The 12,663-nt window shown below is 45.2% G+C and overlaps 1 protein-coding gene across 2 annotated transcripts in view; it reads left to right on the forward strand.

Moving 5' to 3' along the window:
- LOC138672596 (bromodomain and WD repeat-containing protein 1-like) overlaps positions 1-12,663 on the forward strand; it is a 139,715-nt gene that overhangs the window by 11,457 nt on the left and 115,595 nt on the right. For both annotated transcript variants that reach the window (XM_069760732.1, XM_069760731.1), the window contains exon 2: positions 2,657-2,715. In XM_069760732.1, coding sequence (XP_069616833.1) covers positions 2,657-2,715 — 59 coding nt within the window. The remainder of the gene's footprint in view (positions 1-2,656; positions 2,716-12,663) is intronic.

Consider the following 12,663-nt stretch of genomic DNA (forward strand, 5'->3'; position numbering starts at 1 on the left):
TACTTCTCACATTTGTCCTCCTTATTTGGCCCCATATTTCCCAAGGAACACGGATGCTCTGTTTACTGCAGGCTGCTGACTGGTAGTCAGATAATAAGAGCTTGCCCAGAAGACCTCAACAGAACCGAAAAATGTGTACCTAATGTTTTGGATACATTTTCTTCATTAGTGAAACATTGTCCTCTCAGTCCTACAGTGGGATTAGCTGAGATGAATATCTCCCAGGCACCTCACATGTACAGGTCCTTCTCAAAAAATTAGCATATAGTGTTAAATTTCATTATTTACCATAATGTAATGATTACAATTAAACTTTCATATATTATAGATTCATTATCCACCAACTGAAATTTGTCAGGTCTTTTATTGTTTTAATACTGATGATTTTGGCATACAACTCCTGATAACCCAAAAAACCTGTCTCAATAAATTAGCATATCAAGAAAAGGTTCTCTAAACGACCTATTACCCTAATCTTCTGAATCAACTAATTAACTCTAAACACATGCAAAAGATACCTGAGGCTTTTATAAACTCCCTGCCTGGTTCATTACTCAAAACCCCCATCATGGGTAAGACTAGCGACCTGACAGATGTCAAGAAGGCCATCATTGACACCCTCAAGCAAGAGGGTAAGACCCAGAAAGAAATTTCTCAACAAATAGGCTGTTCCCAGAGTGCTGTATCAAGGCACCTCAATGGTAAGTCTGTTGGAAGGAAACAATGTGGCAGAAAACGCTGTACAACGAGAAGAGGAGACCGGACCCTGAGGAAGATTGTGGAGAAGGACCGATTCCAGACCTTGGGGAACCTGAGGAAGCAGTGGACAGTCTGGTGTGGAAACATCCAGAGCCACCGTGCACAGGCGTGTGCAGGAAATGGGCTACAGGTGCCGCATTCCCCAGGTAAAGCCACTTTTGAACCATAAACAGCGGCAGAGGCGCCTGACCTGGGCTACAGAGAAGCAGCACTGGACTGTTGCTAAGTGGTCCCAAGTACTTTTTTCTGATGAAAGCAAATTTTGCATGTCATTCGGAAATCAAGGTGCCAGAGTCTGGAGGAAGACTGGGGAGAAGGAAATGCCAAAATGCCTGAAGTCCAGTGTCAAGTACCCACAGTCAGTGATGGTGTGGGGTGCCATGTCAGCTGCTGGTGTTGGTCCACTGTGTTTCATCAAGGGCAGGGTCAATGCAGCTAGCTATCAGGAGATTTTGGAGCACTTCATGCTTCCATCGGCTGAAATGCTTTATGGAGATGAAGATTTCATTTTTCAGCACGACCTGGCACCTGCTCACAGTGCCAAAACCACTGGTAAATGGTTTACTGACCATGGTATTACTGTGCTCAATTGGCCTGCCAACTCTCCTGACCTGAACCCCATAGAGAATCTGTGGGATATTGTGAAGAGAAAGTTGAGAGACGCAAGACCCAACACTCTGGATGAGCTTAAGGCCGCTATTGAAGCATCCTGGGCCTCCATAACATCTCAGCAGTGTCACAGGCTGATTGCCTCCATGCCACGCCGCATTGAAGCAGTCATTTCTGCCAAAGGATTCCCCACCAAGTATTGAGTGCATAACTGAACATTATTATTTGTTGGTTTTTTTGTTTGTTATTAAAAAACACTTTTATTTGATTGGATGGGTGAAATATGCTAATTTATTGAGACAGGTTTTTTGGGTTATCAGGAGTTGTATGCCAAAATCATCAGTATTAAAACAATAAAAGACCTGACAAATTTCAGTTGGTGGATAATGAATCTATAATATATGAAAGTTTAATTGTAATCATTACATTATGGTAAATAATGAAATTTAACACTATATGCTAATTTTTTGAGAAGGACCTGTAGATGTGAAAGATTCCTGCTCCTCTGTCTCTATAAAGGAAAAGTAGACCAGCAGCATGGAGAACATTATACAGCAGTACTGAGCAGTGTGGCTGTGATTCCAGCTCTAGATAATAAACACAAATATGTAGCTCTTACCTTCCTCTCTCCATATTGCTATAGACTTCTATGAGCTATGCTATCACCATGACAAAGTACAGTGCTTGACGCTCTTCGATATTACTGGATGGTCCTTACCATATGACCCCCAATACTTACACATAAATATGAGGCAGGAGTACTTTCCAATGTGTGCCGTGATACATGGGTTATAGGATCCCAATTTAAAGGCAACCTGTCATCCTTATTGCGGCCAGAGATATATATATTTTTTTTCCTTAAACGCCAAAAATATACTTTAAAGACCCTAAATCATAGACTGAGATGAGTTGTCCAGCCTCGGCCGACTGCTCCCAGCGCTGAGATAGAGGATTGGCCGATCTCTCCCATAGAGACCTATCAATCTAGCAGCACCGCACCTTTAAAGTATTTCCAGCTGGAGAATGATTAGAAAGGTACTGTAGCACCATGCTAATTATATTGCTCAGAAGCTGGTGCTGGGAGGTGATTAATTGCAGATTGTAAGGGGGTTCTACAAGAAGTCTGCGTCCCCCTGTACCTTTGCTCTGCAGTGAAGATTGCGCTTTTAGTCCTGATGATAATGTTCTGGGTATTATTGTGTAATGTCAGTTATCTCCTATTTTTCAGCTATTGTATGAATCATTTATTAGCGGCATCTGTTAATCTCATTTTTTTTTTCCATTGCAGAACTGTACTTCTTAATTGCTCGATTTCTCTCAAACGGGCCTTGTGGTAAATCTGCACAGGTACGTGACTCTTGATGGATTATTTTGCCTACTGCTGACTGTTGTGGCTTATTCACAGGAATTTTTGTTCATGCAATTTAGGGCTTCAAAAAAACTTTCCGGCTGGAGCCGCCTATTTTTGTTACCCTTAACTTACACAGTGTGTCGTGGACAACCCTTTTGTATGTGTATATATACGAGGGGCGATCCAAAAGTAATGATAATCAATACTAAACACAATGAATATAGTCAAAAAATGTTTTTATTTTTCTACATAGTCTCCTAACAAGTGTATACATTTAGTCCATCTCTTTTCTTAACTTAGAATTCCCTTCGAAAAAAATTCTTGATCTTGACCCTCAAAAAAATCCCCAACAGCAGTTATCATGTCGCTATTGTCGTCAAATTTCTTGCCCCGGAGGTGTTCCTTGAGCCGAGGAAAGAGAAAGAAGTCACTGGGGGCTAGATCTGGCCAATAGGGGGGGTGTTCCACCAGTTCAAAGCCCGCTTCTTGAATGGTAGCCATGGCAACTGCAGCTTTGTGAGCCGGCGCGTTATCTTGGTGAAACAGCACTCCAGCCCGCAGTTTGCCGCGCCTTTTCTCCTTGATAGCATCCCACAATCTTCTTATTTGTTCTGCATAGTAGGAGCCCGTAGTAGTGGCTCCCTTCTCCAAATAGTCCACCATAATAATTCCTTCATCGTCCCAAAAAACGGATGCCATAACCTTCCCTGCTGAGCTTGACACTTTGAATTTCTTCGGCGTCGGTTCGTCGGCTCGTTTCCATGTCATCGATTGTTGTTTGGTTTCGGGATCAAAGTGGAGGATCCAGGTCTCGTCCATGGTCAAAAAACGTGACAAAATATTTTCCTTGTCTGCTTGGAACTTTTCGAGATTTGCTATTGAAATGTCAACTCGTTTCTTCTTTTGCTCGTCGGTTAACATTTTTGGCACCCAACACGTGGAGACCTTTCTCATATGCAATTCTTTTGCAAGGATTCTTTGAATACTGCCATGAGATCCCTGTGACCTCAGCTACATGCCTGATAGTCACTCTTCGATCTGCCAATACAACTTCAACTTTTTTCACGTTTTTTTTCATTGAGGGACGTGGATGGGCATCCTTCACGATGTTCATCTTCCGTCGATGTTCTTCCCAGCTTAAATTCCATGGCCCACCATGCAACTGTGGAATATGGAGGAGAAGAGTCCCCCAATGTTTCCACCAAGTCGCTGTGTATGTCTTTGGTAGTCCTTTTTTTCAAGAAGAAGTATTTGATGACAGCTCTGAGCTCGTTTTTTTTCCATTTTGATGTTCACTCCTCGGCAGTTCATATTCAAAAGAATGTAGCTCCCGGGAATCGTGGTCTATTTAAGTGATTTTTTTTTTTTTCCTGGACTAGTGGGTACCTAAGAGAGAAGAAAACATTTTATTTTAATTTCTGTGTGCAATAGAAATAACCGATTATCATTACTTTTGGATCGCCCCTCGTAATGTGCACCTCCCCAGCTCAGCTGTTGTGGGAACACCTCCACTTCAATGGGAAGAGATAACGGTCACTGCGCAGTGCATGGACCTCAGTGGGGGCAGCTGATCGCTTAGGGTGCCGGTTGTCGGACCTCTCTGCAATCTGATATAAATGACCATTCTATTAGTTTTAGAAGTCATCAACATCCCCTTTAACTCCTTAGTGACCGCCAATGTCTTTTTACTGACTTCACATATCAGACAATAGCAGCCCCCTGACAAGTGAAAATTCAGCAGCTGTCGGCTGTATACTATAGCTGACACCTTGCTGTATCAGCCTTGATTGATTTTGGCACCAACCATGGCTTTTTAACCCCTTATATGCTGCTAATAGTGGCTATGGCGTTTAAATGGTTAACAGTATGGGGGCTACCTCTTTAATCCCATCGGCACCTGGAGATCATGATTGTGTGGTCCTGGGATTTTTGCCATGGCAATTCATGGCTACATAACAGCCTTAGAATCTGCCAGCTATAGCTGCCTGTTCAGAAGTTAGCGACATTGAGGTGGTAAAAAAATAAAATTTTTCCTTCCTGTCATGACACTTTTTATTTCTGAAATGCAGCTGAATGGTTAATAAACTACCTGACAGCAGTTTTGAATACGTTGAAGGGTGCTGTTTTTAAAATGGTCTCACTTTGGGGGATTTTACGACATATACTGTATTTTTTGGACTATGACACACTTTTTTTACTCCAAAAATGTAGAGGATAATGGGGCTGTCTCATGGTCTGGATGTACCGATTCTGGCTATGGTGGGGAGGTAGTGGAGCGGTTTCAGCAGAGCAGTGGGTCACAGAGGCAGGAGCTGGCTACTGCTGCTAACTCATGTGCCCGCTGTTAAAGAGAAATGAATATTCACTGCATTCCACGCCCATGGGTGTGGAGGGCAATGAATATTCATTTCTTTTAATGGCATTCTGGTATGATTGGCCCCCACCACTATCCTGGTATGCATGGCCCCATCAGAAAACATGAAAAAGAACAAACCATTATACTTACCTTCCCGGAGCTCCCTCGCAGCATCCTGTTCCGATGCCAGCAACTGCTTTATGCTTGTAAGCGGCACATGGCAGGGACGTCATGCGCTGCTCACAAGCAGAGCACAGCTGCCAGAATACTCAATGCTCTGCACGCTGGGACTATGTTCGTGTAAAACAGTATTCATTTGCTCTCTTGCGAAAAGTGTCACCCAGGGAAACTTCCTGCTGCTGCTGGCGGTCACATGTGCTGATACTCAAGAGACATGAATATTCAACCCATTCCATGAATATTTCTCTTGAGTATCGGCACACGTGACCGCCGGCAGCAGCAGGAAGTTTCCCTGGGTGACACTGGCACATCCAAAGATGCGCCAATTGTGGCACTTTACCCGGCTCTTCCCACTTCCCTGTAGCATTGGCAAGTGTGGTAATATGTGTGGTTGATGCCACCTTTGTATTGCCGGTGACATCAAGCCCACGGCTTAGTAATGGAGAGGAGTCTATAAGACACCTATCCATTACTAATCCTATAATTGTAATGTTAAATATAGACAAGGCCAGAATAAAGTCCTTTAATATTCTTAATTAACCATACTTACTGCAACGCCTAAACCCCGAATCCCTCGATCTCTTACACACAAAAAAATAAACCAACACAAATACTCTGTCCAACGTAGTCCAATTATCGAGTGTGCCACGACGAGTCCAGCTCTGCTAAATCTGGATGCCTTTGGCTGAATGGTGGCATGATGGTGGCAGATCTTATAAATGACCACTGGAGATAACTCTGTCTCCGGCGGTCACCTTCACTGCATTTCTCACAATCAGGTGACTGTGAGAACTTTGCTAGTGACCGGAGATAACCCCGGCGGTCACGTGCACAGCAGTTCTCGCGGTCAGCTGATCACATCGCAAGAACTGCATTGGACGCAAACTTCGAGATGAAATAATGGAAGAGATTATTTAAATTAGTACACATGCGTAGTTAGGCTACTTTCACATTTCCGGTGGTAGTCGCCCGTCACAAAGCGTCTGCGCGACGTAACGGCGGAAGTGTGTCCTTTTTACATTTTTCTGCAGTCCCGGCTAGGAAAGACGAGACATTTCCTGCCGGGCATGCGCAGACGGAAGAACTCTCCCTCAGCCTCCCCAGTGTAGCGCTGCTCCTGGGGTCGGGTCCCTTTCCTCCATACTGGGGGCTGACGGTCCGGGCGCCTGTCTGCTGGGGGGGTGTATGAGGCGGCAATCTCCAACACGGCGGCCGATTTCAGCATGTGGTGGCCGCTCTCAGCGCGGCAGCCTCTTCCAGCCTCCAGGTCCAGCGGCCACGTCACTTCCGGTCGCGACGAGCGCCGGCCTCAGGAGAGGCCTTCCAGCACGGTCAGACCGCGTGGGACGCGGTAAGGAGGGCAGGATCAACCAGGTAAAGAGCAATATAAAAATGGGGTATGGGGAGCTATGTGCCGCCGGCCATCCTGTTGGAGCACCCGGCTAGTGTACCTGCATAATGGAGGAATCTGCCAGACCTGAGGGGCCAGAGCAGTCACAGGGGCAAGTGAGTAGGATGTTCAAAGCCATACTACAATGCTCCTGTCTATACCCCTATCCCCCTATTCGGTGGTCTCTGTGTATTTTAGGGAGAGCCTTCCAACCCTGCACCTGAAAAGAAAGGCTGGGAAGAATAAATGTCCAATTTTGTGCAGCTAGATTCCTGGAGAACTGTCGGAAACCGCCCTGCAAGTCATGCACATCTAAAATCGTCGGAGAAGAACAAAATTCATTATTAACTAATGAGAGCAGTGATACGTCAGGAGGTTCTTTCCCAGACCAGCCAGAGAGAACCGCAAACATCGCGGAAAAGACCGAGGGAGTTCAGTCCTTCTGACCAAGAAGATACGGAGGAGTCGGATCAAGAAGAAAGAGAAGAACCATTAGGAAGAGGAAAGAAATATCTCTTCTCGGCAGCAGATACGGATGAACTCCTACATGCAGTACGTAACACCATGCAGTTACAGGACACTCGAGAGGAAACCTCAATTCATGATGAAATGTTTGACGGTCTGCATGCTCAACTTACAAAAGTTTTTCCGGTTAATAATCATATCCGTTCCATGATATTGGAAGAATGGCAGGAGGCGGAGAAAAGGCTAGTGGTACCTAGAGACTTTAGACTACATTTACCTTATAATCCAGAGGATATAAAGGTTTGGGATGAAGTTCCTAAGATAGATGCCATTAGCAAAAGATGCAAAGAAGACGGCGATTCCGTTTGAGGACTCCTCCGCGTTGAAGGATCCAATGGATCGCAAAGTGGATGGACTGCTGAGGAGAACTTGGGAATCCTCGGCGGCAATAATACGGGCCAATATAGCTGCAACCTCGTTAGCCTGGTCCATGCATCTATGGATGGATGATCTGGAAGAACATCTCAAGGCTAAAACCTCTAGAGATGTTATCCTCAAATCCTTACCGTTACTAAAGCTGGCAACAGGTTTCATGGCGGACGCTTCGGCGGAATCTGTACAATTCGCTGCCAGAAGCGAATCCTCCTCCAATGCAGCCAGAAGTGCGATCTGGCTAAAGACTTGGTCAGGCGATATTCAGTCAAAGAATAAACTTTGTGGGATCCCGTTCTCAATGGGTAAAGTGTTTGGGCCTATTCTAGACGACATATTAGAAAGAGCCTCAGACAAAAAGAAAAGGTTCCCTGAGGAAAATAGTAAAAAAATACCAGCCCTTTCATAGATCCCGGCCTAGTCAGAAGATAGACTACAGGGGGAAAGGGAAGACTGGGAGATGGTCATATCCCAGGGGTGGAAAAGGTAAAGACTCCATCTTCCATGGTTCAGGAAAACCAAATAAATGACATCAGATTGGGAGGTCGGTTACAAAGATTTCTAGTGGGCTGGCAGAAAATATCCAAAAACCCATGAATTCTGCAGGTGATTGCTCAGGGTTACAAACTAGAATTCACCAGTCCTCCAGAAAGGTTCATAGTAACAAGATCTTATCCCCTCTTAAACTCCCCTATCTGGCCAGACATCCAGGAGTTGTTAGAAATAGACGCGATCGTCCCAGTACCCATCTCAGAGAGAGGCAAGGGCCATTATTCACACCTATTAACAAAAAACCCATCAGGAGACTCCCGGGCGATTATAAATCTGAAACCCCTGAACAGATGGATATGGTACACGAGATTCAGGATGGAATCTATAAAGTCCACACTACCTCTTAGACAAAGACATGGTGATGTGCACCTTGGATCTAAAGAGTGCATACTACAACGTCCCAATACACGCTTGCTACCAGAAATTTCTGAGATTCGCCCTGACGAACAAAGGGGTAGTTTATCACTTTCAATTCAAGTGTCTCCCCTTCGGCCTAGCCTCGGCCCCAAGGATATTTACCAAACTAATGTCAGAGGTAGTAGCATATCTAAGGAATCAAGGTATTTCCATAGTACCTTACCTAGATGACTTTTTAATAATGGCGAGATAAGAGAAGCTTTTCAAGATCGACCGCAACTTCACACTCTCCATTCTACAGGATCTGGAGTGGATTGTGAATTGGGGAAAAATGATGCCTAGTTCCAAATTCCAGAATAATATTTTTGGTGGTCATATTAGATTCCAACGCCAGAACATCTTTTCTACCAGAAGAAAGACAGAAGTCGTTAATCGAGAACATATACCGGTTCAGGAAAAGCACTTACTCTATAAGGGAAGCAATGAGGGTCCTAGGCTTAATGACGGCCTGTATTCCCTGTGTGAAATGGAGCCAATTTCACTCACGGGGGTTACAGAAGCAGATTCTGAAATCTTGGGACAGAAGGCAAAATTCTCTGGAGAAGATGATTTTTCTCCTTCAGTAAAGAAGTCCCTATCCTGGTGGACCGTCCTGGAAAACCTGAAGGTGGGAGTTCCATGGAACCTCTGTCCCTGTGTCACTGTTACCACAGACGTCAGTCAGTACGGATGGGGTGGGTACATAGGAAGGACATACTACCAAGGGAAGTGGAGTCCAGAAATGTCAGCCAAGTCATCAAACTTCAGAGAACTTTATTCAATTTGGAAAGTGCTCTACCAGGCCCAGTCTCAAGTCAGAGACAGACACGTGAGGATTCTGTCCGACAATGTAACAGCGGTGGCATTTCTAAGGCACCAAGGAGACCCAAGACACCATCTCTACAGCACTTGGCAGGCCAGATTTTCAGATGGGCAGAGAAATCTGTCAGGTCCATCTCGGCAGTCCACTTGGAGGGTGCCAAAAACCAGGTAGAAGATTATTTTAAGCAGAACAGTAGATCCCAGAGAATGGGAATTGAATCCAGAAGTGTTTAACAGTCTGTGCCAGCAGTGGGGGACCCCTCGAGTGGATCTCTTTGCCACCAGGTCAAATGCAAAGGCCAGAACATTTTTCTCTCTATCCTCTAGAGGGAGCAGGGGAGTCGACGCGCTGTCTCAACATTGGGGAGAAGGTACGCTTTTCCACCCCTTCCACTGATCCCGAGAACACTCGGGAAGATACGGGATGAAAGAGCAACAGTAATCCTGGTGGTTCCCTTTTGGCCCAAGAGGAGCTGGTTTTTTCTTCTATCCAGAATGTTGACAGAAAGACCTATTCTCCTGCCGAAGAGGCAGGACCTTCTGTGCCAAGGTCTGGACTTGCTACAACTATCTGCCTGCATCCTGAACGCCTGACGTAAGATCCAGAGACCTGTCAGAAGAGGTTATCACCACACTCCAGGCAAGCAGGAAGTCGGTGACTTAAGCGATCTATAACAAGATCTGGAAGTGATATTGCTCTTTTCTAGGAGAGATCTCAGTAGATACCTCAAAACCAGACATTCCTAGAATCCTTGACTTTTTACTACTTGGGTTTAAGAAAGGCCTCCGGCCTAGTACCTTAAAAGTACAGATTGCGGCCCTTAGTGTGTTCTTTGACTCATCGTTTGCCTCCCATCCTTGGATAGCAAGATTTGCTAGAGTCATACAAAGAATGAGACCTCTTGTGAGGAAATCGTCTCCTCCATGGGACCTAAATTTGGTCCTTAATGCCCTGTGCAGGTTCCAATATTTATTATCAGAGGACATGGACATAGCCAATCTCTCCTTTAAAACAGCCTTCCTAGTGGCCATCACTTTAGCTAAGAGATTAGGGGAAATGCAGGCTCTATCCATACAGGATCCATACCTCCGGATCTTTGACGGCAGAATAGTCTTAAGACTTAATCCAGCCTTTCTCCCCAAGGTAGTCTCGTCTACAAACATAAACCAAGAAATAATTCTTCCCTCATTCTGCCAACACCGTAGAAACACGAAGGAAGGGGTCTATCATAACCTTGACGTTAGAGAGACAGTTGTGAAATACGTAGGGGCGACTGAAGGGTGGAGACAAGACACGAACCTGTCATACAGTACAGGGGACCAAATAAAGGTTGTAAGGCAGCAAAGTCAACCATTGCTAGGTGGATTAAGACTACTGTAAACCTAGCGTATACAGCCCAAGGGAAGGATCCCCCAGATATCCTTAGAGCCCACTCAACCCGAGCTATTGCTACATCATGGGCAGAGGGGGGGGGAGCTTCAGCGGAGCAGATCTGTAGGGCTGCGACTTTGACAAGTCTTTCTACTTTTGCCAGACATTATAAACTAGATGTCTCATCAGAGCAGTCAGCTTTTGGTAGAAAAGTATTACATGCAGTAGTCCCACCCTAGTTTACCATGCTTTGGTATTCCTCCAATGGTTCTTTCAGGTGGTGAACTGGAAAACGGTAATTAGACCTACCGGTAACTGTATTTCCAGGAATCCATCCTGACAGCACTACTAATTCCCTCCCACTGCAAATTTGTATTATAGACTAATGTGATGTAACATTGGTGTAAATTTGTTGAATAAAATTCTTTTTTGCATCCATCCAGATGTGGTACTTGGAAAATCACTGGTGGGTGGAGTGGGGAGGGTCCTTTTAACCGCTTGTTGTTCCTGTCCCACTGAGGGTAAGAAGGACGTCCTCCAGTGGTGCTGTCAGGATGGATTCCTGGAAATACAATTACTGGTAGGTCTAATTACCGTTTTTGGGAGATTTTTATTTTTACAAAAGTATACAGTATATACTCAAGTATAAGTATAATTTATTATTTTTACATTAGTCTGGTCTTCAGACTATCATTATTTTTTTACTTTTTACAATTTTCTTTTTTTTTTTTTACAAGGAATATAGGGGCGACGGATCCTTTCAAAGGTCCGATCTTCCCAAACCAACAGGCTGGAACGTGGAGTGTTGCCTCCACGTACCCCCTCCTGCACAGATTGAAGATATGTCTTTAGGGCACCGCTCTCCCCACACCATCAACAGACGGGAACATGGTGTCACCTGCATGTACCCCCTTCTGCAGCCATGCCTACTTGAGTCGGACCATAGCCCTGTCCCATCCTAAAGGAGTGATCCCCCTATAGGATAGAGGCATTGATGGCGTCCATGCAGCCCCCACTGCACCACCACTGAAGAACAGCGGTGATGGAAGCAGGCGGGCGGTCCCTCTCCACCTTACTGACAAAGGGATGTCCCCTGCAGCACCTGACTTGCAGGCAGCAGTCAGGCTCTGCACGTTGTTTCACGTCTCTCCCAGTAATATAGGCTGCATGTGAGTTATGCCTGTCTCTCCCAGTAATATAGGCTGGATGTGAGCTCTGTCTCTCTCCCAATAATATAGCCTGGATGTGAGCTCTGTGTGTCTCTCCCACTAATATAGGCTGGATGTGAACGGTACTTCTCCCAGTAATATAGGCTGGATGTGGGCTCTGTGAGTCTCTTCCAGTAATATAGGCTGGATGTGGGCTCTGTCTTCCCCAGTATAATAGGCTAGATGTGAGGTCTGTGTCTCTCAGTAATATAGGCTGGATGCGAGGTCTGTCTCCCCCCCCCCCCCCCCCCCCCCAGTATTATTGGCTTGGTTTGAACTGTGTGTGTATCGAGGTGACTGCTGTCTTCATTCGCTCATACATTAGCATAGTTTGTCTTTATTTACAGCCTATTTTCTTTTCCCCACTCCAGCCTGTGGAGGTTTTTGCACAGCTTTCTCCCTACCGTCTATCTCTAACACTGAAAGAAGGGAAAGAGCTGCGTTTAAAAGCGGGAGTGCTGACAATTTTTTTTTTTTTTTTTTTTTTAGCTGGATAGAGGATTTACAGAAACTGCAGCAGCAAAATGGTAGAAATGTTTTAACGAAGCTTAGAAAGTGGCATTACTTTGAATTTAGGAAGTTAAGTGAAAAATTGAAAATGAAAAATGTTCCAAGGTGTTTAGGTGTCGAGGTGACCTGGGACTTAATTCCCGGTGACGGGATAGTACGTCATATGCGATCGACCGGGCTCACGGAGGGAGCGCAGCCGGGTGTCAGCTGATTATTACAGCTGACATCCGACACTATGTGCCAGGAGCGGTCACGGACCGC

This window comes from Ranitomeya imitator, chromosome 3 (assembly GCF_032444005.1).
Source record: "Ranitomeya imitator isolate aRanImi1 chromosome 3, aRanImi1.pri, whole genome shotgun sequence".
Lineage (NCBI taxonomy): Eukaryota > Metazoa > Chordata > Amphibia > Anura > Dendrobatidae > Ranitomeya > Ranitomeya imitator.